The sequence below is a fragment of the Aspergillus luchuensis genome, chromosome 3, assembly GCF_016861625.1.
Source record: "Aspergillus luchuensis IFO 4308 DNA, chromosome 3, nearly complete sequence".
Taxonomy (NCBI): Eukaryota; Fungi; Ascomycota; class Eurotiomycetes; order Eurotiales; family Aspergillaceae; genus Aspergillus; species Aspergillus luchuensis.
In genome coordinates, this window is record NC_054851.1 from 318312 (window position 1) to 342677 (window position 24366).

The following is a 24366-nucleotide window of genomic DNA, read 5'->3' on the forward strand; positions in this document are numbered from 1 at the left end:
AACAAAAGAACACACAAAATATAATACATCCGAAAATTGAATAGTAAGTTCACGAAAGACCCCGCAAAGCTTCTCACAAGTAAAGGCCCTCTTCTTCGAGGGTCTCCAGCACCTCCGACGCACTTCCAATCAAGTGCAGACTACCCGTGATAAGCACAAGCGGCGGCACACGACCCTGGCCGCCGACGCTGCCAACACCCCCAGCGCAGCGAATAGCTTCCTCGACGGTGCGCACAACAGTGATGCCCGTCAACTCCTCACCGGGGATACCGCGCCAGTAAGTGCTCAGCTGGGCCTGGAGGTTGAGGTTCTCCTCGCCTGCATTACCGTGGAAGGTCATGGACGCGCGCTCCATATCCGCCGTCTCATCCCTCTCCCAGGCAATGTTTGAGCAGAAGATGACATGGTGGAACGGCTTCTCGGCCAGACTACTCCCATTGCCTGCGGTCTGACGAATGCTATCCCGGAGGTGGCGCACCAAAGTAAAAGCATCGCGGGTGGACTGGTTGAAGATGAGAACCCGCTTGGCGGAGTCCTGCTGCGGTGCGGCCTTCTTCGCGAACCAGGATCCCACCAGGTCCATGCTCTCCACGGTGTGCGCGCCATCCAGATGGAACCGACCGGACCGGCAGTCCCGCGTCTCGCAGCGGCCCGGCCAGCTGGCGGTCTCCAGGGCGCGACGGAATTTCTCCGGTAGGGGAGCGGAGGTGATGTCCTCGGGAATGTCCGAGTAGCCCATGTTGCGCAGATGGGTCGCTGCCACGGCTATGGCCAAACTAGCGTTTATCTTCTGGAAGTCTCCTGCTAGTCCCAGCTCCATGGTCTCCACTTCTGGGTGCATGGAGACAATGGTCAGTGGTGCTCCCACTTCAGCGGCGATCTTCTGCAGGGTAGCGGTAGCGCCGGGAGCTTGGGGAATAGTCAAGATCGGGACACCGGGCTTGATGATGCCGCCTTTAGCCCAGGCGATATCCTCGATGGTGTTACCGAGGACGTCGGTGTGTTCTAGGGCGAGACTCGTGATTGCACTGACACTGGGTCTGTGAAGTACATTGGTTGAGTCATGTCGGCCACCGAGGCACACTTCGACCACGGCGGTGTCGACTTTCTCCTGCAGGAACCCGTGAAGGGCCACCAGGGTGAGGAAGCGGGCAAAGGGGGGGCCGCTCTTAGCATTCTCCTCTGTCAGGCCAAGTCGGCCCCAGACATCACAGAAGTACTGGATGAATTGGTCTTCGGTCAGAGACGTGTGGTGAAAAGGGGTGTCGTTGGACGGGCTGATCCGAATGCGCTCCCGGACAGTGCGCAGATGGGGTGATGTGTAAAGTCCCAGCTTCTTGATTGGGTTCTATGACATGTGTCAGTGATGACTGCGGATGGAATTGTTCGACAGCTCAGCTGCAGTGGTTGCAGCGCATACCTCGTGACCCTGGTACTCGGACAAAATCGAGAAGATAAACGCCGAGGTGGAACCTTTGCCTTTACTTCCGGCAATGTGCACCGCATTCAAAGGATCGAAATCGGGACTCTGTAGATCGCTGTCAGTGGCGGTCTATACTATCCTCCGGAAATATTACACACCTCATACCCCACAGCACGACACCATCTCAGCATGTCCTGGATGAAGACATCTTGGTCTACTGTCTCAATCTGGAGTTGGCGATACGCAAAGTTGGTGTTGAGCGAATTGAGCAGGCGAAGTGTGTCCTTTCAGGGTGTCAGCACGACCTTTGGCCTTGATTTGGAATAACTCACATTGTATGTAGTGTCTACATTCTTTCCTCCCGCCCGTTCCGCCGAGGAAGGGTAAGCTGCGTCCGATGGGGGATCCATTTCAGGCATGAACTGAATTGACGGCATTTTGAGGGTGGATTGCGACTACAAAGACCTTCTGGATCTAAAGATGTCCTGGCTGCCTTATTTGGTCAATGGTGAAACTCATTCTGATGAGCTTTATATAGACACCCAAGGGGCTTCAGTCACAATTACTTGGCATACTTTTCTGGTATGCATCCTTTGTTGGGCCAACATGCGCCGAAGCTAAGCTGCAGGTCCGCGATGGCGTGAGTATTAGGGTTGCGCACCCTGAATGATCGACAGGTCGAGCCCGGACTTTCTTTTACCGCCAATAGTTTAGCTGTTGCAGAGTGGAGATGCATGATCGACGATGCAGCCGCTGACGCGGCTGCGCATTTAAGTTCTTCTTCTACTTCTCGGCGTAGTTTCGTGTTCCATTGAAACTTGCTTTTGCACCCTGATCATCGTTGACGCCACCCCTGGGGCTCAGCCGCGATCTTCCCCAACTTTTAGTTTCCATTACTTAAAGGTTACTTCCATAAAGGTCCCCATTTCCTCTTTCGGCAAGCTGAAGCTTTGAATCACACCGAACGTAGCTGAGAAAGTGCCTCCGAACTGCTCGGGAACGGACGGAATTATACGTCCCCACGAAAGGCCCCGTGCCGTGAAAACACTAGCCAGGACGTAAGACATCCCATCCTTGATGTGATTTCCGGTTGCCAATTCCGGAAAACAAGCATCGATCGGACGGATGCATATGTCATCGGACAGGGAGAGGATGTCAGCACAGAGCCCGTATAACTATGCCAGACATGGCAAGTTTCGCGGTCGATTGATGCTTTGGCTAAACCAAGTCATTCTTTTTGCATTTTCCAGGGCCTATACCAACCCTTTTTCACACCCTAAGGCAATCAAGTCAATTTATCATGTCTCAAGAAGTCAAGGACAAAGGTCCTCAGGAGGTTGTGCACACAATTGAGCTGGGCTCCCTCGGGGGCAGTGCCAGCAGTGCCAGCCTCCAGCCACTCTCTCAAACGCCCTCAGAGGCGCCACCACCTCCCCCGCCTCATACAGTGTTGACGGAGAGGAAGAAAATCATGACCATCGCTATAGCGGCCATTGTGGGCTTCCTAGCTCCGGTATCAGCAAACATCTACTATCCCGCCATCGACCAACTATCAGACGACTTGCATGTCTCCGTCAGCAAGATAAACTTAACTATCACCACGTACATGGTAAGATTCCATCCCGGGTCCGAGAAAATGTGCAGCATAAGCTAACATATTTCGAATCAGATCTTTCAAGGAGTTGCGCCGTTGGTGACGGGTAGTATCTCCGACGTGTATGGCCGTCGGCCCACGATGCTGGTCTGTCTGATCACGTACCTCGCCGTCAATATCGGCCTGGCACTCCAAGACAACTACATTGCGCTCATTATCCTCAGAACCTTCCAAAGTTGCGGAAGTAGTGCCATCTCGGTCGTTGGAATGGCTGTCACGGCCGACGTGGTCACAAGAGCCGAGCGTGGTAAATACATGATCTACTCGTCGCTAGGAATAACAATGGGACCTGCACTGGGACCTATTATCGGAGGTGTCCTGGCCCAGTTTCTTGACTGGCGAAGTATCTTCTGGTTCCTAGCCATCTTTGCCGCAGCGATGATAGTCTTGATTCTTGTCTGCTTCCCCGAAACCTGCCGCATGGTGGTGGGAAATGGATCCATTCCCGCGCCACGATGGAACCGTCCACTCATTCCAATCGTGGAGCCCTCAGCCTATGAGGGAGCTGAGGCGGCTAAGAAAGAGCTGGAAGACGGGCCTAGGCCCCGTCGACCGTCGCCAGTAGACAGCATCAAGATCGCCTTTGAAAAGGAGACTGGCGCCATCATCGCCTTCTGCTCCATCCTCTACTGTGGATACTTTGCTGTCCTCAGTAGTTTATCTTCAGAGCTGGGGGAGAAGTATAACTACAACTCGCTCCAGATCGGTCTGTGCTATATCCCGTACGGCATCGGCAGTCTCACCTCACGGTGGACCGTTGGGCGATTCGTGGACTGGAATTTCCGTCGCGTAGGCCGGCAGCATGGCTTAGAGGTGGCCAACAACCGCCAGACGGACCTCCTTGAATTTCCCCTCGAAAAGGCCCGTCTTCAGATCACCTTGCCGATGGTCTATCTGTCCTGCATCTGCATCATTGGCTACGGCTGGGTCATGAATTACAGGACCCATGTGGCTGGACCGCTCGTTATGCTGTTTTTCACGGCGCATACTATTTCGGGAGCCACCAGCATCCTGGTCACATTGCTGATCGACTGCCACGTAAAGCGGGCGGCGACAGTCACAGCTTCAAACACAATGTTCCGTTGTTTTCTAGGTGCGGGTGCGGTTGCAGCTGCAGTGCCTATCATTGACGCAATCGGTATGGGCTGGATGGGGACCCTGATTGCTGTGCTGTGGGCAGTTGGCAGCATCCTTCTTTGGGGTGTTCTACTCTGGGGCCACGACTACCGCAAGAAACTGGCGGGGAGGGTCTGATAGGATCGTCATTCATTCAGGGGTGCCAACGCACCCAAGATCTACGAGCCACTGTAGATCGAAGTAAGAAAAAAGGATGTTTCATAGATAGACAAGATCGGATAGGTAAAATCAGGAACTCGTACCTTAGACCTCTCGTGCATATACCAGGAAAACCCTTTGAATGCGTACGTTGTAGACGAATTTTGAAGAGATGGCATTCCTAAAGCGATCAAAGTTTTGACCTGTCGCCCGAGTATACGCAATGGCGTCCCTTACGTCGCCCGTGCGCTGCCCTTGCATTCTGCTTTGTTCCGAATGTGCTTTGTAGAATGTGCTTTGTAGATTTGAGCGGGGATCAGGCTATGCCATATTGCTTACCCATCATGCCGTCCACGTCTTCACCTGAAGGTGATGAAAGATGATTGCCGTGTGATACGAATCTAGTGAGAACCGGCGTCACATCATGGAATCACGCAATGATTGTCGCCGGTGTGATGCTAAAAAAGCAACAGTCAGGGGAATGCAAGAGTTCTCCGGACCGACGTGGGGAGCTCAATGTCCGAGCTGGCAACTGAACTCCGAAGAGAGGTCCCGACAAGAGCTGGTGTGGAGTTGGGCAAAATCTGCAGTGTCAGTCTGCAGCGGTGCGAGTCTGCATCACGAAATTGGCCGATCGCCGTCCCGACAAGAGGCGCGGCCGGAGGCGCAGATCATCGGTCTGGAGCTGCAGCAAACCAAGACGGCCCCTGGCCCACACGTGCAGATCGATAGATTTCATCAGCAGCAGCCAGTCTCAAGCTATTGTTCCATAGTTTCTTGGTCAACAGGCATCAATGCTCAGCTCAAAGGGCTTACGCCAGAAGGTTCATTTACGTAAATCCATCACCAATCCCTGCTGGCTGAGAACGAGCCTTCGTCGTAGAAAGTATATAAGGGAGAGAGGGTCCACTGAGAGACCTAAGCCCAGACACGAGCATATCAAAGAAGCTTGGAGACAGAGCCAGTGGTGATAACCTCGTGAACTTCTCTTCATCATGCATCCTCCACCAACGCCTCGACAACACAGCGACAGGTCTTCGCACACTGTTTCGAAATGGACTACACCCATCCCTCAATGTTCACTCCCCCGATTTGTCTTTGGCTCCCCTCGACGCTCTCCGAGTAGCCGAAAGATCCTCATTGATGCCGACTCCCCTGACACGAGAGCTTTGTCGCTGGCACAATACCGACTCCTATCTGCTCGTGTAGCGGTGGGCTTGCAGAAACTGGGCGTCAACCCGAAAGATCGGGTGTTGTGTGTGACCTCCAATGCCCTCTGCTATCCTGCGCTCCTCATGGGCACCGTGATGGCCGGCTGTATCTTCGCTTCTGGACAACCTGCCCTCAACCAGGCCGAATTCCATCGTCTCATCTGCTTTTCGCAACCTTCGGTAATCTTTGCCAGCCGTGCCACCCTTCCAGTTGCCCTTCAAGCCGCGCGTCTAGCGAATCATCCCGATGACCGAATTTTCGTCTTTGATGATGACCTCCTAGACGGCTGCGGCGAGCCAGAAGGTCCAATTCAGCACTGGCAAACGATGGTGGCGTCCGAATGGGAGGGGTCCCGATTTTGGTACCCCTCAGTCATCTCCTCCCAGGAGTACAACAGTACAATTATGCTTCTTTTTACTTCCGGCACAACTGGTGAGCCCAAGGGTGTCGAACTGTCGCATCGCAACTACATCGCTGCAGCAATGGGATACATCCGACGAATTTCCTCGCATCCAGCTTGGAAGTACAACCCTCGTCTTGGAGGCCCTGAAAACGTCCGCGTGTTGGGATCCCTTGCGATCAACCACAGTGTGGGGCAGCGGTCATATTGCGCCATCTTTCCCAGGATGGGTGTTCCGCTGTACTTGATGCGACGCAATGACTTCCGAAGCATCTGCGAGGCAGTTGAGCGGTTCCAGATCACTGATGCAATCATTCGGAGCTCTGTTCTTACCTCCATGGCAAAGAATGCCCCCGTTTGTCAGCAATACGATCTGTCATGCCTCCGTCGTGTCGAGGCGTGTGCTGCGCCAATGAGTCAGTTCACGAAGTTCAAGCTCGAAGGCATGGGGATTGGATACGTCGCCCGAGCCTGGGGGCTTACAGAGTAAGTGGGGTCCTGCAAGACGAGTGTTCACTGTTGCTGACTCTATGACTGAATAGAACGGGAACTATTACTGGGCCCGATCCCCTGCGCCCGCCAAAGTCCGAGACGGTCGGGCAACTGAACGCCACATACGAAGGAAAAGTAACTGATTCCAGCGATTCCTCGCGGACGTTGAAGACAGGAGAGGTTGGCGACATCTGGATCCGCACGCCAGGATCAACTCGAGGATACTGGAACAATCCAGCCGCGACAGAGCAAGTGATGGGGACAGGCGGCTGGATCAGCACAGGAGATGTAGGATACGTCGATGACGAAGGTAATTGGTATATTGTCGACCGTAAAAAGGTAATTCCTTGTAACCTTGCCGCCAGGTTTGGCAGGTAACATAGGACTCTCGCTCACTGTTACCACAAAATTTGATTAAGGTCAACGGAAGTCACGTATCTCCGGTCGAGATTGAGTCTGTCCTACTACAGCACCCGCACGTCTGTGATGTTGGGGTCATCGGAGTCGCAGTGTAAGCCGCCTGTGTCATGGTTTGGAGGATTGAATCTAACTTCCGCAGAAACGAGGACGAGGGTCCCCGGGCCTATATCCAGACGTACCCCAAGACCTCCGTGTCCGCCGAGGAGATCCATGAGCTCATCTCGGAGAAGCTACCTCCATACAAACGTCTGTCAGGCGGTCTCTCGTTCATTGAAAAGATTCCTCGGAACGCGGTATGCACTATTCCTTGCCATTGTATTGTTCTCCATGATCTGCAAATTCTGACCATACTGTTCGTGATAGTCCGGCAAGGTGTTGCGCAGTGAGCTTCGACAACTAGCCATTTCGGAGCTGGGAGACTATCTAGGAAACTACCACGGCACGTCCGCTTCCAGTTCCGAAGGGGGAGTGCACCTCTAGTCGTTGGTCAGGTCTTTCTGTCCTGCTAATTGTCTGCTTCTGCGGGGATTTTCACGGGTCTCACACTGCTTCCAGTATAATGTCGACATATCTCCTCTTCTGTGATAGGTGAGGCCCAACGTTGGGGGGGTTCTGTTTCAGTGGAAGTAATAGGTTAATGGTCGCGCCAGCCACTCGCTCTTTGTTTTTGTTATTTGTTCGTGTATATACATATATCCTTCACTAGCTTGGCGGGGTGAGCCCATTAGTCTCTCATGAAGGAAAAGTTCCTTGGAGTTGCTGTTCACATGGTTGTAGAGGTTCATTGGCTGCCTCACAGATCTTCCTCTCTAGGCATCTGTAGCTGGGCATGTAAGTGTATCCAAACTGTAATCTTCAACAGTGCCCGGTATCTTTGATATACCTTATTTTTTTTTTCTTCAGTATGGCAGGAGAAGTATGGAATGCAAGACAAGTGAGCAAAAGACGCGACTGGGGAGATGGATCGAGCAGACATGCGGGGATGGAAAGGAAAGTGAGGAGAAAAAGGGGGGCGGGGAAACACGGCAGAACCCCCGCGCGGGTCACGTGCCGAACCGCGGAAGGTCTCCTACTAAGTAACATATTTATGGTTATTACTTTAGATTGGTGTTGATGGGTCGGCCATGAGATGATTATTAAATGCTATTTACTACTGCTATGGGATAAAAACCTTTTGCATCCCAACTAATGGTGCTTGGCTAAGATACATGCCTAGTAATACTGTCAATACAAATCCTACTTCCCGTACAAGCACTACTAACTGCATTGAATATATATATGTTTGAGGTTACTCCTTCACTACTACTACCGGTATTACTGGAACGGTCTGGCCAACTGGACGTCGATAGCATCGATTGTCGAGCACTTACAACCGTACCTAGTATCTCTAGTAGCAAGTATAATGTTGCTGTTCGCAATCTACGCAGCGTAATGTTTTACTTCACAAAGAAAAAATACAGAAAGACTGGCGTGTGACGGTTGTTGCAACCTGAGGCAGAAGCAATCCATTTCGGGATTAGCGCAGAGGCGGGCCCTTGACTCCCCCACAACAAGTTTCCGGCTGCAATCGCGCAACAATCAATTAGTTGTCACGGACTCCGTAAGGAGGAGTGAATGAATCTCTTGCCTCCGGGAATCAAATGTTGTGCCACCCTCCACAGTTTTAAGCTTATCTTCTCTTCATTATCAGATTATCACCCACATCGACGACCATGCACCTTCTAAGCTTCTCCCGCATGCAAACAGTTACCGTCAACCCAAATCCAACAACATGATGCCATGAGTGACAGGCTGCGACCGCACTCCCAAACGGCCACTCCGATCCTCGCGTGCGACCCTCGCCCGGTTTGCCCATGCCAATTCGACTGCCAGGTCTTCCACAGAGCACAATGATACTATATCAATCCGCAGGATGGAACCGGCTCGCCCGGTCGGGAGTTGGAAACCGGATCGAGAACCCCGGATGCTACGGAAAGCCTTAACTCTGACAGGCAGCTTCAACCACGGTCGGGGATGATGTCATGTCGACTGAACCTGGGATCGGGAGGGGTAGCCACGAGTTATAGATATACTGCTGGGATGTGCAGGCGTGGTAGAGGTGTGTTCACCTTTAAATCGGCCCACGAGACATTCCCATCCAGTATGGTCTACAATATCACCGAGAAAGAAACGCAGCCTACTATTTGGAGCCACATCAATGGCTCCGAGGGCGATATCCTCGATCGCTATTGCGTTTCCGAGCTCTGCAAGGGTTGGCCAGTATATCGCGACGCCTCCGAATGGAACCACTACCGCCATCTCTTTGTCGACAAGGGCGCTTTTGTCTTCACTAGTAGGTCGCGTCTCTCCTTTCGGGGCAGCCAGTCCAGCTAACATGCCGTGTGTTTTTCCAGCCTGGAGTGGCGGACTCCCCATAGACGATTTCATCCAGACATCCATCAAGGGACGCGCCAACGGAGACCACATCATGCATCGCGAAAACGGCACGCTCGTTGACCTGAACCCGACTACCGGTCGCGCCATCGGTAAAATGAAGGCCACCATCACTCAACGCTTCAACTGGGACGGAGTCGAGTTTGACGTCGAGTGTGATTGCCGCTTCATAAACTTCTGTCTGAAACAAGGCGGAGATTGGAAAGTAGTATACATAAAATTGTTCTACGAGAAGGATCGCGTCACACCTGCAGATGGTCAGACGGTGCCGAAATTTGACCGGGCGGAGTTGGAGAAATACCCCAAGGGATACCAGTATCTGGCGGTGGCGCAGGCCAAGCTGGGCCACCCTATCTTGAACGATTTGCCGACGATGAACAACAAGGCGTTTTACAAGTTGTATGAGGCAATGGATGCGTGGATGGAGGCCCGACCGGTCGGAGATCTACTGGAGATTCCCAAGGAAGCGTCGCCACGGTATTGAAAGTGAACCACCTAGTGGATTAATGATTTTTCTCAAACTTTATTGATTCGATGTTTGGCGGATCAGTTTGTGGCTAAGTTACCATCCCAATCCCAATTCTCATCGCAGATAGCATATCATCCCTCATCGCACATATTACCAACCAAACTGAATATTTCCTAAACCTGCATATCACGTCCAAATACGGAATGGAATCGAAGAATTGTAGCATCCCCCATCCAACCAGTCCCCAGTCACCTTACGCACCGGGGTACCCTCGCCAAACTCCAGAATCTGCCCACCCCCAGGAGCATCCGCATCAAAGGCCGGCCATCCGACCGTGACATTAACCGTGGAAGAATCCTTCAAGAAAGCCAGAATATGATCCTGCATAGTCTCAGAAGTCTTCACCTCCAGCCCCGGGACCTCTCCGACGTCTTCGCGATAAGTTCCGAAGATCATCAACAAATCCGACCAGTGGAACGCTCCCAGCCAGTCGACGGGACTAATATTGGTGAAGTTGCCGGCCCAGAAGTACCGGTACGTCTCGAGCCCGAGCGACTTGCGCAGAGCCGAGTCCTGGGCAGCTCTGCAATCCCATTCCCCTTCGCTGATCATCACGCTTGTGGTATTCGCCGATGCGTCCTCGCGGGCTGCGTCGGAGCGGATGGCTGGGCCTCGGGCGACCTTGCCTTCGAGGTATCGCTTTGATTCGTTGGAGAAGATGTACTTCTCGTCGGCTGGAGGTATCGTTAGTACGGAAAGGATGGAGGTGAACGGCATTTCATACGGATGTAATTGCTGAATGCAATCGAGGGTGACCCCGAGTACCGATTAATGTACTCCTCAATCTGCACCCAGGAGACCTGGCGCATGCACTCCAGCTCGGCTTCCGCATCATCGCCGTAGTTGCAGCCTAGGGCCTTGGCGACAATGTCAAAGTCCTGATAGACGTCATCGGTGGTGCTCAGGTCAATGGTGACTGATGGTGGCTGTGAGATGATTCCGAATTTGACTGCTAGTGGGTCATCGGGGAAGGCGAGGGTGTAGAGGTGTGTCAGGGCGGCTCCTTGGGATTGACCCCAGAGCTGCAGATAATAGTCAGTCGCATTGCACAGAGCTAGTTCAGCGTGGTGGAGGACGACCGACCATGATATTGTCGCGATCTCCACCAAAAGCCTCAATGTTCTCATGCACCCATTCCGCCGCCGCCCTCACGTCCAGCAGCGTGAGCGACGTGTCGTTCAGGGCCCGGGACTTGGGATCTACAGACATAGATGTTAGTGGATGCAATAGCATAACCGGCGGGAGACTTACTTCCAAAGATGTTGGCACGGTAATTGATAGTCACGACAATGTGTTCCTGCGAGCGAGACACCCACGGCGAGGGCAGCTGAGAGGGGATTTCAATTCCTCCAGTGATACCTCCTCCACCAGTCACGAACAATGCCACAGGCAACTTCGAGGTGCGATTGGCATAGGATGGGGTCCAGACTGCCAATGACAGACAGTCTTCCGACGTCGACCAAGCCACTGCCCCTTGGTTCAGGTTTTCTCCCAAGTTGACCAAAAGGTTAGGGGGTGAATATTTGTTCCACATGGTGCTTTCACCGGTCACATATTGCGGACAAGCTGGTATTGAGAATTAGCTGATGTTACCACCGGGACTTCGTACGGTTTATCATGGATTTCATAGTACCTGGTCCATATCGAGTCGAGTCATATCTTCTGCGCGACTTTTCGGGTTTTTGTGGAGGCATCCAGCGAAGGTCACCGACAGGAGGCTGTCGCAATGATTTGGTTAGCAGAGATGGCCGTGTCCAAGAAGTCAATCAACACCGACCTTGGCATACGGGATGCGCAGAAATTGGCGAACATTGGGATAGGTATCATTCAGCATGCCGATGAAGGTGCCCGTCTGCGTCTCCACGGTCAAATTGGACCAGTTGGAGAGCGTCCGCGGGGGCTGCCAGGTAAGATTGGCATAATACGGCGGATAGACCTCGGCAGACGCAATAGCAGCGCTCCCAAGAAGGGCGCCAATATTCCAGGATAGCTTCATAATTACTGTCTGCCGTTCCTGGCTGGTTCAGACGAATCCCGGACGATCCTTGGGCGCTCTCTGGCACCTTATATAGCTTCAAACATCCCGTGGGAAAAATCCTTCTCAAAAATTGAGTTCCGTCATCCATCCCGGGCATTTGGAGTAATCCAGGAAGAAAGCTCAACAGTGGGGAAGTCGGATGCTGTTTCTAGGCCCGATCTCCGAGCCGGTATAGATGCGATGGGCCTCAGAGAGGGCCGATTGGCGGAGGAAGGATCAGCGGATATGTCTTATGCCGGATGGTGCGGTGGTTCCATCCCCACGCCAGCCTCCCCGCGTCCACTTCCTGGGGATGGACGAGCGGCACTGGCCGAAGGGTCCCATTTGGTCCCAACGATGATGCAGAATGCAGCTTATTGCGGGGATTCGGAGAGAAGGACGGGATGACCGACAAATCAGTGGTAGTGCCGTATATTAACATGACGGTGGGAGTGCTTGAGCCCATTCCGGGTGAAGCCCGATTGATTCCACTGCCTGAAGGAATCCCCATTAACCCTGGCACCGGATCTCTCGCCAGAACATTTATTGACCTCTACAAAGGTGTTGCGTACAATCAGAATGCATTGTCTTTCGAAAAGGATGATAATTTCACTAATCAACTATATTGTCACATTATGTAACACACACGACCATACCAGATATCAAACCTGATGAAAAAAAAAAAAAAAAAAAAAAAAAAAAACTGCAGCCAGTGGATACAAAAGGTCTTCCGGCCAAAGCTGTTTAGCCCGAAGCTCCCGAAGTGCAAGTGACGCCCAAGTCAGACGGGGTGTTGGCGCACAACACTTCAGACTTGCCCGATGGCGCCTTGACGTCGAACCCACTGATGGAGATGCCACACGTTCCATCCGCACCGCAGTCAAGGTTGGCCACAACCGGGTCGTACTTGTCGCTGGTTGTGCCACTGAAGCTCGACACGACAATATCCGTCAGTTTGGCGTTGCCCGGGTTTTCCTCGCAATAGTCATCGTCCTCGCCGTAGCAGCTCTGGATCTGGAAGGCGTAGTCGGAGTTGTCCACAGTGAAATCGTTAAGGTCACATTGCTGACCGTGGAGGTACCGTGGTCACCTCCACTCGGATAAGTCTTGATCCCGGCGGCTTTGGTGGAGTTGATCATAGTTGCGCCCGTGACATAAATGTTCTTGACCGAGTCATCGCTTGACTTGCCCAGCGATCCCACGGAAATGCCATGGGAGCCCGTGCAGCTGATCGTGTCCACGGTCACGTAGTTGGAACTGGGCTTGAAGGCGACACAGTCATCATCGTTGACTACGGTGACCTCGGTGATGGTCACGTAGGTACTCTCGCCAATATCGAACCCATCGGTGTTCTTGGGCGGATTGTCCGACTTGGAGTTGGCATCCATCTTCAAGTTCGAGAAGACAACGTTAGTGGCGCCACCCTTGACCGAGTTGAACACGTTAGGGGGATTCTTCTGACGCAGCCCGGAGATTTCCAGGTTGCTGCCGCCAGTGATGTACAAGAGCGTTGGGCGTGAGTAACTACTGTCCGAAGCAAAGAGGTCCCACCTGGATTGGATCGGTCAGTCAAGTCAAGTCTTGCTTTTGAGAAGGGTGACCACATACGCATCCTGGCCATTTCCATCAATGACACCAGACCCAGTCAATGAGCGCAGTTTCAAACCATCTACATCGGAAACACTGATCATGGCAGTGCGACCGCTCCAGTAGTCGGTATCGCTAGCGAACTTCAGAAGGCCTTCCACCTGGATGTCGCAATCACTGCAGCTGCTCAAGTCCAGCACACTGTTGAGGTAGTATGTGCTGCCCTCGGGGAAGACAATGGTGCCGCCATTTCCGCACGAGCTGAGGGCCTCAGTGATGGCGGGGACATCGTCGGTGGAGGAATTGCCTCCTGCGGTTGGGGTACAGACAGCGCGAGCGTGAAGGGAAGAATCCGGGACTCGCTGGACCTTGGAGGGAGCAGCACTGCTTAGCCCAAGGCTGGCCAGAAGGAAGATGTTACGATATAGCGCCATGGTGGGCACTGTTGTGACAATGAACATGGATTACTCGTAGTTTCGGAACAGGTGACGAAGCTGGCATTGCCCAGCCCCCTATATACGAATCGCATCCTGCCCGACGCATACCGTAGTGCACCTCATACGGCAGTAGCATTAAGTTGCAGCGAAATGAATCAGTGAGGATTGTGGGATGCCGAGGCAGACCCTGTCATCTCGGCTGGGGGTCAGTTTGAAACGAGCCGGATGCTTGATTTAGTGACGGAGCTACCGCCGTGCCCTGACCATGTCATGGCCTGTTTAGTATCGGTTAATTGGCCTACAACAGCTGGCAGGATTCTCGATGAACTGTGAACACGACTTTGCAATTTATTCTTATGCCGAACTGCCGACCGATCCCTGCGAGGCACGATGAAACCCCGCCCACTAACATGCAACACTCGACCGTTCCAGGAAGCAGAGCGGCCAGCTGACGTGCTGGTATGTCGATCCGGATAAATTGCAAGGGTTGTTCCTCCGCCCCCTGCTGAGGGCTGAACCTGTCTGGTAGCTTTCCGATGGCACGCCGCCAATCGCTCCATTCTGCACGGATAACCGTCGGTGTCAACGGCGCGTTCCTGCAGGCGGAGGGTGCTTATTTGAAACGCCATGGCGTCCATTCCGTGAAGGGAAGATGGTTATTCATGGAAGTGTGGAGTAAATTCTCCGGCAATGGTGTCTCTTGGCGCTTGGCCGCCATTCGGTCCCAGTGTCTTGTTGGCAGCCTTCTAGGGCGAAGAGAGACATCGGGAGATGTCATGACATGAAATGACAGCTTTGTTGACATGTGCTCGGAAGCAAGCTATATAGCTGCTTGGCGTACCTGTCGATTCCTTCCTTTTCTGACCTCCTCCTTGGACATCATCCTCACTTTTTTTTTAAGTCCAGGGGATCTCACAGCAACAAACCATCATGTATACTTCATACCTTCTGGGCACTCTTGCCATCTTAACTGCTACCGCGGTCGGAGCTCCGACAGAGCACATTAAGAAGCGTGAGAGTCGGACTAGTGCCCCCTCGGGATGCCTGACGGTCGGATCGGACGGCACATATTCCACCATCGGCGATGCGCTTGATGCTCTGGGCTCATCCACTTCGTCCGCTTGCATTTACGTGGCTAGCGGCACGTATGAGGAGCAGCTGACCATCGACTATGGTGGCAACCTGACACTGTACGGTGAGACCACCGATACTGGCACCTACAAGGACAATGTAGTTACCATTACCCACACCATCTCGTCGTCGGATGCCGGCTCTCTCGACAAGAGCGCCACCGTCAACGTGGTGTCAGACGGGTTCAGCATGTACAACATCAACGTGGTGAATGGATACGGAGAGGGATCGCAGGCGGTGGCGTACGTATTCTGACCTTCACCAAAGAAAAAGAGTGGTAGCTTAATAGCTTGGTAGTCTTGTTGGAAACGCAGATCAGCTGGGCTTCTATGGGTGTCAATTCAGCGGGTACCAGGATACCCTCTATGTCAAGGCCGGAACCCAGTACTACTCCAACTGCATGATCGAGGGTCAGTATCTGTCTAAACAGCACGAGTAAGAATTGACTGACTCATCCAGGCGCGGTCGACTATATCTTCGGGGATGCGTCGGTGTGGTTCGGCGAATGCGACATTGTCTCCAATGGCGCCGGTGCCATCACGGCCTCATCGCGGGAAACCTCCTCTGACTCAGGCTGGTACGCCATCGACAACTGCAACATTAAGGCTGCATCAGGTGTCTCCCTGACGGAGAAGGTCTACCTGGGCCGGCCATGGCGCGTGCTTGCACGGGTCATCTACCAGAACTCGGTGTTGTCGGACATCATCAACCCCAAGGGGTGGACGACCATGGCAGACGGTGCGACACCGTTGTATTATGAGTACAACAACTCTGGAGCGGGATCAGACACATCAGACCGCGAGTATGAATCCTCCATTTCTGCGGCAGTTGACAAGACCACGGTGCTGGGCGAATCTTGGGGCGACTGGATTGATCGCAGCTACTAAGTGTGTTGTGGGCTGGACCAAAAATTAGACAAGCACCTCATCGGCGGCGCGATGAGGCCATCGTATGGTCGGCCCCCACAACCAGTATAGCCATACCCTATACCTTAATATGACTTTAATACAGTTAAGAACTTGATTTTACCCCCTGTTCCGGCAGTCTGGATCTTATTCCGAACTGGTCGATTTTCAGCAGATCCCGCGCATATCCCGTAGAGATCCCGTCCACTCTGGAGTCAATTTCTGCTCACCACTCGGTATTCAAATGGCGTAATGACCCCAAAATGAGGCCTGGGCGTTTATAAGATATCGGGATCTGGGGGCCGCCCGTGGGATTCTAGGTCCTGAATCAGCATAAGTATCTGTTCCTAACTGCACTGCCTTCACAAGATAGCACCATGTCTACCAGCTCGCCAACAGACAGTAAGAATGCCGCCGATGCATTCGACATTGAGCGACAAGCATCCGTATCTGCAGCTGCAGCTGCGGTGCCAGTCGCACCAAAGTCTCTCGGCGCAGGTGTATGTCATTTCCTATATTCACCTCGAGTCATCGACTAATGTGCATGGGATACACAGTCAGCCCTAGCTCTGGGCGCATTCGGCACAACTTTGACCACCCTATCCCTCAGTCTGATGGAATGGCGCGGCGTGACCATCACCAACGTCTACGTGGGCAATTTCTTCTTCATCGCAGCATTTGGACTGGTCATCACCGCACAATGGGAGCTCTCGGTGGGAAATGGTTTCGCCTACACAGTATTCAGTGCATTCGGTATACCTCCCTCAGGCACCCTGTTCCTTAGATCTCAGCATTAAATTAAAAAAAAAAAAAAGGCTAACCAGACTGATAATGTGAACAGGTCTCTTCTACGCCGGCTACGGCGCGATCCTCACCCCGGCCTTTGGGGTCGCACAAGCCTACGGATCCGACACAACGCAGTACAATAATGCGCTGGGGTTCTTCATGATACTATGGACAATATTCGTGTTCACATTTCTCATCGCATCATTGCCAATCAATCTGGCGAATATTGCAGTGTTCTTCTTTGTGGATCTGGGATTCTTGACTGTGGCGGCGAGTTACTTTGCGGATGCGGATGGACACGCTGAGTCGGCGCGAGCATTGCGCAAGACCGGAGGGGCAAGTTGTTTCGTGGCGGGGATGGTGGGGTGGTATATTGTGTTTCATCTGTTCTTGAAGGATAATAGTCTGTTGGAGTTGCCGTTGGGGGATACGGGGAGGTATTTTGCGAAGAGTAGGAAAGGGAGGGAAGAGTAGAGGGGCTACGCAGTGTGGGGGAATGTAGATCGACAATTTAGGAGGACTAAATAGTGGTAGTATAGTATTTCTGGTTATAATAATGTATTGAGTTAATTATTGTGCATCCAGATAAGCTTATGTTCCTTGCCAACCCCCGTAATTGCGCTGCTTATGCCATTCTCAGCGGGATAACGACATCTTCCTTCCACTCGAACTATCCAACAACCCTGACCTTGTCGATCCACGATGCGATGTGCTCAAACCCGCAGATGGCGTGATCCGTGCGCGTCATTTACAAGCTTCCAGCGCAATCAACACCACCTCTGGACTACTTTTTGAGTCTATCAACAGACACTACTTATATGCAAGCAGTTGCCCTGTGCCACTATGTCCGCAGCAACTCCTCATAGCCCTTCAGAACCCCTCACGCTCCCAACTCATTATCATCATCAGAACCACCATCATTATGACCCAATCCGACGTCCCAGCTACCGATCCAGCTGTCTATGAGGCCTATAAGACCCAATGGGCCTCATTACCCGACACTGCCGAAGCCTGGCTAGCTCGGGCGCGTGAAGTAGCCACCGTACTAAGCAAAGACGCAGCGCAGCGCGAGCAAGATAACAAGTCCCCACGGGCGGAAGTAGCTTTACTCAAACACTCCGGATTGCTGAAGCTTCTGGGTCCCAAGAAATACGGTGGAGGCGAACAGCCCTGGAGCGTGGGATACAAGGCCATTCGCGAGGTGGCCAAAGGAGATGGGTATACACTGACTTCCCCCATTCCATTCAATCCCACCCACAAACATCACAGCGATACTGACAAGCATATAGATCAATTGGTATGCTCCTAGGCTACCACCTCCTCTGGTCCACAACCGCCAACATAGTCGGCACCCCCTCTCAAGCCGACCGCATCCACCAATGGATCATCACAAACAACTACTTCGTCGGCGGGGCCGTCAATCCCCGCGATAGCGATCTAACCATCACCTCCGACGGAGAGGACATCATCTTCAACGGAGCCAAGTTCTTCAACACAGGTGGTGTCGTCTCCGACCTCACCGTCCTAGAAGGTGTCATCGAAGGAACAGGCGAGCACATCTTCGCACTCGTCGAGACCCGGCAGGCGGGGATCAAATTCGCCCATAACTGGAACAACATCGGACTACGCTTGACCGAGTCCGGAGGAGTCAAGATAGAGAATGTGCGTGCGCCGTGGACAGACGCATTGGGATGGGATAATGTGTCGAAGAGGCCGCGGGAAGAGGTTCTGGGTGTGCCGTTTGCGAGTTTGTTGCTTCCGACGTATGTTTCTCCTCTCCTTCTCCAAACATGAAATCATCAACTGCAGTACTAAATTATGTGAACAGGATCCAACTCGTCTTCAGCAACTTCTACCTCGGCATCGCCCAAGGCGCACTGGCCTTCGCATCCCAATACACCGTGAGCACGACCCGTCCATGGCCCTTCGGCGGGGACAACAAGGCCTCCGCTACCGACGAGTTCTACATTCTCGAGCGGTACGGGAACTTCTTCGCGCATCTTCGTGCCGCAGAGGCGCTGGCTGAACGGGCTGGGGAGGAGATCTCGTCCTTGTATCGCGAACACTCGGATAATAGGCCTGGGTTGACGGCCAGACAACGGGGTGAGTTGGCCGAGTGGGTTGCCAGTGTTAAGGTGGTTACTACAGATGTGGGGTTGAGGGTGACTTCGGGGATCTTTGAGGTTACTGGTGCGAGGGCGACGGCTGTGAAGGTCGGGTTGGATCGCTTCTGGCGGGATATCCGGACACACACCCTGCATGATCCGGTGGCGTATAAGAATCGCGAGCTGGGGAGGTATGCTCTGTTGGATGAGGTGCCGGAGCCATCGTGGTATACTTAGAGTTGCGTTAACTGATAGCGTTTATTCGTATGCATCTTTCAAATCGGCGTACAACTGAGATTGTAATTAGACCAACGTGAATACATCACCCTAAAGTACCATTATATAGCATAGAAATCTAGTATCATGTTGCGGAATATAAAGCCCGATTGACAATTAATCAAAGTACAGCTACAGAGACTAATGATAGTAGAGACATAGGGATAAAGTTCAATTTCATGGCAACTAACTAACAAAACATGCAGAGCGAGTAGCAATTGCTCACTCAGTCTCATTTCACGAGGAGATTTCTGCTACTCTCCCTGGACTACTTCATCTTCCCGCTGTGACCGCGTTGACTGAAGGGCGGAATGGCAGCCAGGATCGCAGCACAGGAATAACAAGTGCCGATACTAGCCTGATTGCCATAAGATATGTGAGAGAATGCCATCTCTCGGTGCTTGGGCTTGCTAATCCATGTAATTCCGGGGAGGGTGTATGACGGCCACTCTTCGTTGGTTATCTAGCAGGTGAACTGTCAGTTTCCATGTCCACAGGATATTCTGGAATGCAACTTACCTGTTCGAGGTCCTCCATCTCTCCGCGATCAGAGTCGAAGTACCCGTGGAGATGCGGGGCCACACGGGCACGCCCTGCGCGGTAGAGGCTGTTTGGCTTCTTTGGCAGATGGTGCTTTTTTCCAAACGCGAAGGCATCTTTCATGTCCTGTACTTCGCGTGTCAACAATAGCCGCTTCCAGTGCTGATCCACATTAAGAAGAGGATTACTGGACTCCCAGGGGTACAATTCGGTGTACTTGAGAGAATACTTTTTGCCCTCCTTCAGGTACTTTTGTAGCCCAGAACGGTCGTAGCATCTCTGGGACCAATACTCCCCATCAGAGTCTGAGCCTTCCTCAGAGTCCGGGTCTTCCTCAGAGTCCGGGCCTTCCTCAGAGTCCGGGCCTTGCTCGGGGTCACTCTCTTCGAGTACATCAAAGCCTACAGAGTCTTCCTGTGGTTCTAGGACCGGGAGGATGCTCACGTCTATACCGAGGGCCTCGAAAACAGCATAGACAACAAGGTCGGCGCCCTTCAAGGCACGCGGGAGTAGAAGTTCGGCTAGACCCGAGGAATGAGGATAGGCATGGGAGCAGAAGACCCCTATCACGCCGCCATCTTTCATAAATTCAGGGGTAGTCAGTAGACTTTCGATCAACCCATAGAGCGGGAGAGTCTGTGGATCGAGGACGGGCCGGATGGGGGCGAGTATGGCACCGGGCATCTCCCGTACATACAGATTGTATGTGAGAGTGATCCGATGGCCTGCTTTGATCGTTTTGATCTCATGCTCGCAATCCGAGTAGAAGGCAGCCCATTGGATGCTAGAGCTACTCTGCCGACTCCAATCAAAGTTGGTCTCCTGCCCGTGATGCTGCACAGTCAGGTTGCCCCCCTCGAACTCGCATGGCAGGCAAACCACGAGGGATCCGATCTGGTGCGCTGAGCGTGGCGTGTCGACGTGTTTGCGGAAAAGCCCAGAGGGTCCCGAGTATACCTGCAGTGGATTCAGTCAGAACATGAGGATAATAGGGGCATGGGGTAAAACGGACATTCAATTTGTACAACTCAGCCTTCAGCTTGCGGAACTGCAGCCGATTCTCAGTCTCACTGCTTATCCCAGGTAAAAGGATTTGCTCAATAAGCTCAATTATGCCAAAATCAGCTGGGTGGAAGCTTGTCAGAAATCGGTCAGTGTCGAGCTTGCCCGCCCGGCGGTATTCGGGGTCAAGGATGTCCTGTCCACCCCTACCAAAGCTCGCAGGCTGGCAAGCATCAAGAAGGGATTGGAGCCCATGGATTGAAGAAACACTGGTCTCACTTGGCACCGGCAGCGTGAGCTTTTGTGCATTGTAGTCGTGCTCGGCACCCCAGTGAACTACCTGCACACAGGGCGAAGTAGGTCCAGCTGTAGGTTGGTCAGGGCCGATGAGATTCGCGATCGGGATGCTGCCTCCGCAGGTAAACGAGGCAGACGAGGTTTCGCTCTCAATTGCATCTCTCAACTGCCGGCAAGCCTGCTTAAAGGAATCAGTCACTAGGGAGGAAGCCCCGGTGCTCCCCTCTTCCGCTGTTGCCACACGTGCCGCACCCAAAGTGTCTAGGAGTCGATCCATGAAACAAGCATCGGGGTGTGCAAGGCCTTTACCCCCACACACCTCTCCCCGAAGTTTCTGCTTTGGTCTAACCTCCGTTTTTGTGTCTTCTGCTTCGGCGTCTTCTCTTTCCATACCCTCCGGCTCCTCATTGTCTTCAAGGGGACTATCTTTGTCGGAGGTTTGCTGCAGATAATCTCGGTCCCAGACCACCTTGGAGCCGATAACCTTCCATCGGCTTTCCATTCTTCGAAACACTTTCTTATTGGTCAGAATATCAGTGCTTTCCTCCACGTAGCCCGGACGAAGGCGATTCAAATTATCCCGGAGTTCAGAGGCAATTTCCCGCAGCTCCTCGGCACCCTCTCCATTCCATTCCAATGCCTCCGGTGCTTTTGCCGGAGTTCCAGTCCGATAGGCATAGGAGTACCTACGTTTCAACTGATCCAGGATGGAAGGATTGAGCCGGTGAACGCGGACGAGGAACCTATCAACGCATGCATCGGCTTTACAAGTCTGTCATATATTATCAGCATGTTCTCGGGAGATTCAGACGATATCACTATCTCCTTCTATTTAATGCTATCGTGCAAAGGGGAAGACAAAAGAGGGTGACAGAAAACAAGCATCAAAGAGAAACATCCACATCGACAAGTGGGGACATAACGGGGTGACTTACATCGATGATAGACTTGTTGACCCGATCCTCGAGGTCCACGAGGGTGTGTTCAAAGTGAGGTGGTGAGCGAGTCCGACGAGGCATTTTCGGTTCAGTTATTGATGAGACCAGTCAGCCTACCGACAGCAGTGGCATATTGAACATTTCACACAGATCCCAGTGAAGATAATTTCTGACTGATAATGAAAATTTGGAATACTGCAGAATGGCAAGATGCATGAACAAGGAAGCTTCCGATCGTGATTCAGCTTGGGGACTGGGGCATTAGCCTTGTTCTGCTCAGGTACGGGAAGAGCCATCACTGCACACTCTTAACTTACTGCTCCATTACAAACCATCGACTTCACTTGGGGGTGACTGGGTCAATAACCTACCTGACAGAATATGGCTGGATCGCATTTTTCTGATTTTTTTTTCCTTTTCTAGCGATTCCAGTATAATTACTGCCGAAATCGATGCAGGTGAAATGACTCCATGGTCTGACAGCCACTACGATCGACTGTTTGCAGGTGTCTTAATCCACTGAAAGAGTATTATAGGGACTGCAATCCCCACAAAGATTTATATTCTCCAGATTCAGTCATTTTATCTCACCAGCTAATCCCTTAAAATAATGAAGCTCTTGGCTTATTCATTAGTAGCTGGACAAATGCACAGAAAGCACGGCAATCTTGACCCTACTGTTCCATAGTGCGCTCAGATCCTTTTCACCTGCCTTGCGTGTAATCCACAAATCCTGTGTCATAACAGGCCGTATTTTTATGAAGATGGATTATGCTCTCATACAGAGAGTGAAAATTTATCTATTCGACCTTTTCTAGCCCTCAGTGTGGATTCCTGTGTTTCAGAGGCCCCGTGAACATTCCACATGACATCAGGATCGGCGCCCTACGCGCCCTTAAGATATAAATACCAGCGTCAGACATTTTCCCCTCTGACACCTTTCATATTCCGACAATGATCGCATCGGGAATATATGTTCTCCTGGGGCTTGTCTCCATAGTCGCCTCATCTCCCAGTCAACTAACCCTCTCCTCCACCACAGCATACTTTGACAACGCCAAGTGTGCCGTGAACACGCTACAGAAATGGTACAATCAAACGACAGGACTGTGGGGTACAACCGGCTGGTGGAATAGTGCCATTTGCCTGACCGTCCTGGGCGATCTCACGGCACTGGACCCTTCCATGCTGAACTCGAGCTCAGTAATATTCGACAATACATTCATCCAAGCCCCAAAGTCCACTCTTTCCCATAGTGTTCGCAAGCCAACGTCAAAGTACAAGCGTCAATCACCCCTGAACGATACTGAATCTAGTACTGAGTTTCTTAATGATTACTACGACGACGAGGGATGGTGGGCGCTGGCGTGGATTCAGGCCTACGATTTAACTCAGGATCAGCGATACCTTGACACCGCAGTGAACATCTTTGATGACATGGCAGCCGGGTGGGATACTACATGCGGGGGAATCTGGTGGGACAAGAGTCACACAGGCAACAATGCTATCGAAAATGAACTGTTCCTGAGCGTCGCTGCTCATTTAGGGCGACGAAAAACTGATAACCCATCTTACTATCTCGACTGGGCAATGAAAGAATGGGAGTGGTTCAAGAATAGCGGGTTGATTAATAGTCAAAATACCATTAACGACGGACTGGATCTGACAAGCTGTCAAAATAACAATGGCACAGTCTGGAGCTACAATCAGGGCGTGGTTTTAGGGGGACTGGTGGAGTTGTCGCAGCTGGTCTCGAATACATCGTATATAACGACAGCGCAGCGGATTGCAAAAGCAGCTATACAGACATTGAGCGATGCCAATGGGGTTCTCCAAGAATCCTGTGATCCGAACTGCACCGGGGATGCGCCACAGTTCAAAGGTATCTTGATGCGAAATCTTCAGATGTTGTACCGGGCTAGTCCTGATGACGGGGTGAAGCAATTCCTGCAGCAGAATGCCAACAGCATCTGGCAGAATGACCAGGGTGATGGGAATCAACTCGGCCCCGTCTGGTCAGGGCCTTTCACTGCGGCTGATGCATCTACGCAGAGTTCTGCCTGTGAAGCATTAGTGGCGGCGGCAGCCATTCGCTGAGCTTATGCGTCACTAGAATAGTGCTTGCACGTTAATAATGAAAGAGAGCTAGATTCACGCAATACATTCATGAGACTGTGCAGTGATTGCCCATCACGGGACTGACGGACATATCTACTATATAAAGGCTTGCCTCGCCGTCTTCTCCTCTAACCTCTGCATTCTCCTGAGATGGGTGAGTTCGAACCAGTGCGGCTGGGAGCAGAGAGTCTCGAATTGGATATTTTGACGCGGGTCTGCCGTTCACTTTAACCTGTGATCGCCCAATCAGGCACAGAAGAGCACCAGCGCCGAGCAAAGCAGTGAATCCTCAAACTGGCCATGGATTCTGCTGCTTCTCAACTCCATGATGGAGTGTTGCTTTCATCTCACACTCTCGTATCTCACATTCTCTCATTTACCTTTCCCAT

General features: G+C 52.3%; 12 protein-coding genes across 12 annotated transcripts; 9 read left to right on the forward strand and 3 right to left on the reverse strand.

Moving 5' to 3' along the window:
* Window positions 1-73: 73 nt before the first annotated feature.
* Window positions 74-1860, reverse strand: AKAW2_30102A (uncharacterized protein; the record flags this gene model as incomplete). The annotated part of the gene is made up of 4 exons (XM_041686578.1): window positions 74-1348; window positions 1421-1528; window positions 1582-1707; window positions 1756-1860. 4 exons carry the CDS (start codon window positions 1858-1860, stop codon window positions 74-76), a joined length of 1614 nt encoding a protein of 537 aa, XP_041540549.1.
* An 863-nt stretch (window positions 1861-2723) lies between these two features.
* On the forward strand, window positions 2724-4331 carry AKAW2_30103S (uncharacterized protein; the record flags this gene model as incomplete). The annotated part of the gene is made up of 2 exons (XM_041686580.1): window positions 2724-3032; window positions 3093-4331. The coding sequence occupies 2 exons, from the start codon at window positions 2724-2726 to the stop codon at window positions 4329-4331; spliced, it is 1548 nt and encodes a 515-aa protein (XP_041540550.1).
* Window positions 4332-5347: 1016 nt separating this feature from the next.
* On the forward strand, window positions 5348-6834 carry AKAW2_30104S (uncharacterized protein; the record flags this gene model as incomplete). The annotated part of the gene is made up of 2 exons (XM_041686581.1): window positions 5348-6450; window positions 6507-6834. 2 exons carry the CDS (start codon window positions 5348-5350, stop codon window positions 6832-6834), a joined length of 1431 nt encoding a protein of 476 aa, XP_041540551.1.
* A 149-nt stretch (window positions 6835-6983) lies between these two features.
* On the forward strand, window positions 6984-7262 carry AKAW2_30105S (uncharacterized protein; the record flags this gene model as incomplete). Its single annotated transcript, XM_041686582.1, has 1 exon — window positions 6984-7262. The coding sequence occupies one exon, from the start codon at window positions 6984-6986 to the stop codon at window positions 7260-7262; it is 279 nt and encodes a 92-aa protein (XP_041540552.1).
* Window positions 7263-9018: 1756 nt separating this feature from the next.
* Window positions 9019-9793, forward strand: AKAW2_30106S (uncharacterized protein; the record flags this gene model as incomplete). The annotated part of the gene is made up of 2 exons (XM_041686583.1): window positions 9019-9208; window positions 9270-9793. 2 exons carry the CDS (start codon window positions 9019-9021, stop codon window positions 9791-9793), a joined length of 714 nt encoding a protein of 237 aa, XP_041540553.1.
* A 171-nt stretch (window positions 9794-9964) lies between these two features.
* On the reverse strand, window positions 9965-11834 carry AKAW2_30107A (uncharacterized protein; the record flags this gene model as incomplete). The annotated part of the gene is made up of 6 exons (XM_041686584.1): window positions 9965-10512; window positions 10563-10860; window positions 10922-11037; window positions 11090-11404; window positions 11472-11556; window positions 11616-11834. 6 exons carry the CDS (start codon window positions 11832-11834, stop codon window positions 9965-9967), a joined length of 1581 nt encoding a protein of 526 aa, XP_041540554.1.
* Window positions 11835-12115: 281 nt separating this feature from the next.
* AKAW2_30108S (uncharacterized protein) lies at window positions 12116-12496 on the forward strand (the record flags this gene model as incomplete). The annotated part of the gene is made up of 1 exon (XM_041686585.1): window positions 12116-12496. The coding sequence occupies one exon, from the start codon at window positions 12116-12118 to the stop codon at window positions 12494-12496; it is 381 nt and encodes a 126-aa protein (XP_041540555.1).
* Window positions 12497-12599: 103 nt separating this feature from the next.
* AKAW2_30109A (putative extracellular exo-polygalacturonase) lies at window positions 12600-13876 on the reverse strand (the record flags this gene model as incomplete). The annotated part of the gene is made up of 3 exons (XM_041686586.1): window positions 12600-12869; window positions 12926-13406; window positions 13464-13876. The coding sequence occupies 3 exons, from the start codon at window positions 13874-13876 to the stop codon at window positions 12600-12602; spliced, it is 1164 nt and encodes a 387-aa protein (XP_041540556.1).
* A 933-nt stretch (window positions 13877-14809) lies between these two features.
* pmeA (putative pectin methylesterase) lies at window positions 14810-15897 on the forward strand (the record flags this gene model as incomplete). The annotated part of the gene is made up of 3 exons (XM_041686587.1): window positions 14810-15252; window positions 15308-15420; window positions 15470-15897. 3 exons carry the CDS (start codon window positions 14810-14812, stop codon window positions 15895-15897), a joined length of 984 nt encoding a protein of 327 aa, XP_041540557.1.
* A 395-nt stretch (window positions 15898-16292) lies between these two features.
* On the forward strand, window positions 16293-17175 carry AKAW2_30111S (uncharacterized protein; the record flags this gene model as incomplete). The annotated part of the gene is made up of 3 exons (XM_041686588.1): window positions 16293-16415; window positions 16473-16668; window positions 16757-17175. 3 exons carry the CDS (start codon window positions 16293-16295, stop codon window positions 17173-17175), a joined length of 738 nt encoding a protein of 245 aa, XP_041540558.1.
* A 448-nt stretch (window positions 17176-17623) lies between these two features.
* AKAW2_30112S (thermophilic desulfurizing enzyme family protein) lies at window positions 17624-19043 on the forward strand (the record flags this gene model as incomplete). Its single annotated transcript, XM_041686589.1, has 3 exons — window positions 17624-17919; window positions 17991-18464; window positions 18530-19043. The coding sequence occupies 3 exons, from the start codon at window positions 17624-17626 to the stop codon at window positions 19041-19043; spliced, it is 1284 nt and encodes a 427-aa protein (XP_041540559.1).
* Window positions 19044-22813: 3770 nt separating this feature from the next.
* On the forward strand, window positions 22814-23956 carry AKAW2_30113S (putative glycosyl hydrolase; the record flags this gene model as incomplete). Its single annotated transcript, XM_041686591.1, has 1 exon — window positions 22814-23956. The coding sequence occupies one exon, from the start codon at window positions 22814-22816 to the stop codon at window positions 23954-23956; it is 1143 nt and encodes a 380-aa protein (XP_041540560.1).
* Window positions 23957-24366: the final 410 nt, after the last annotated feature.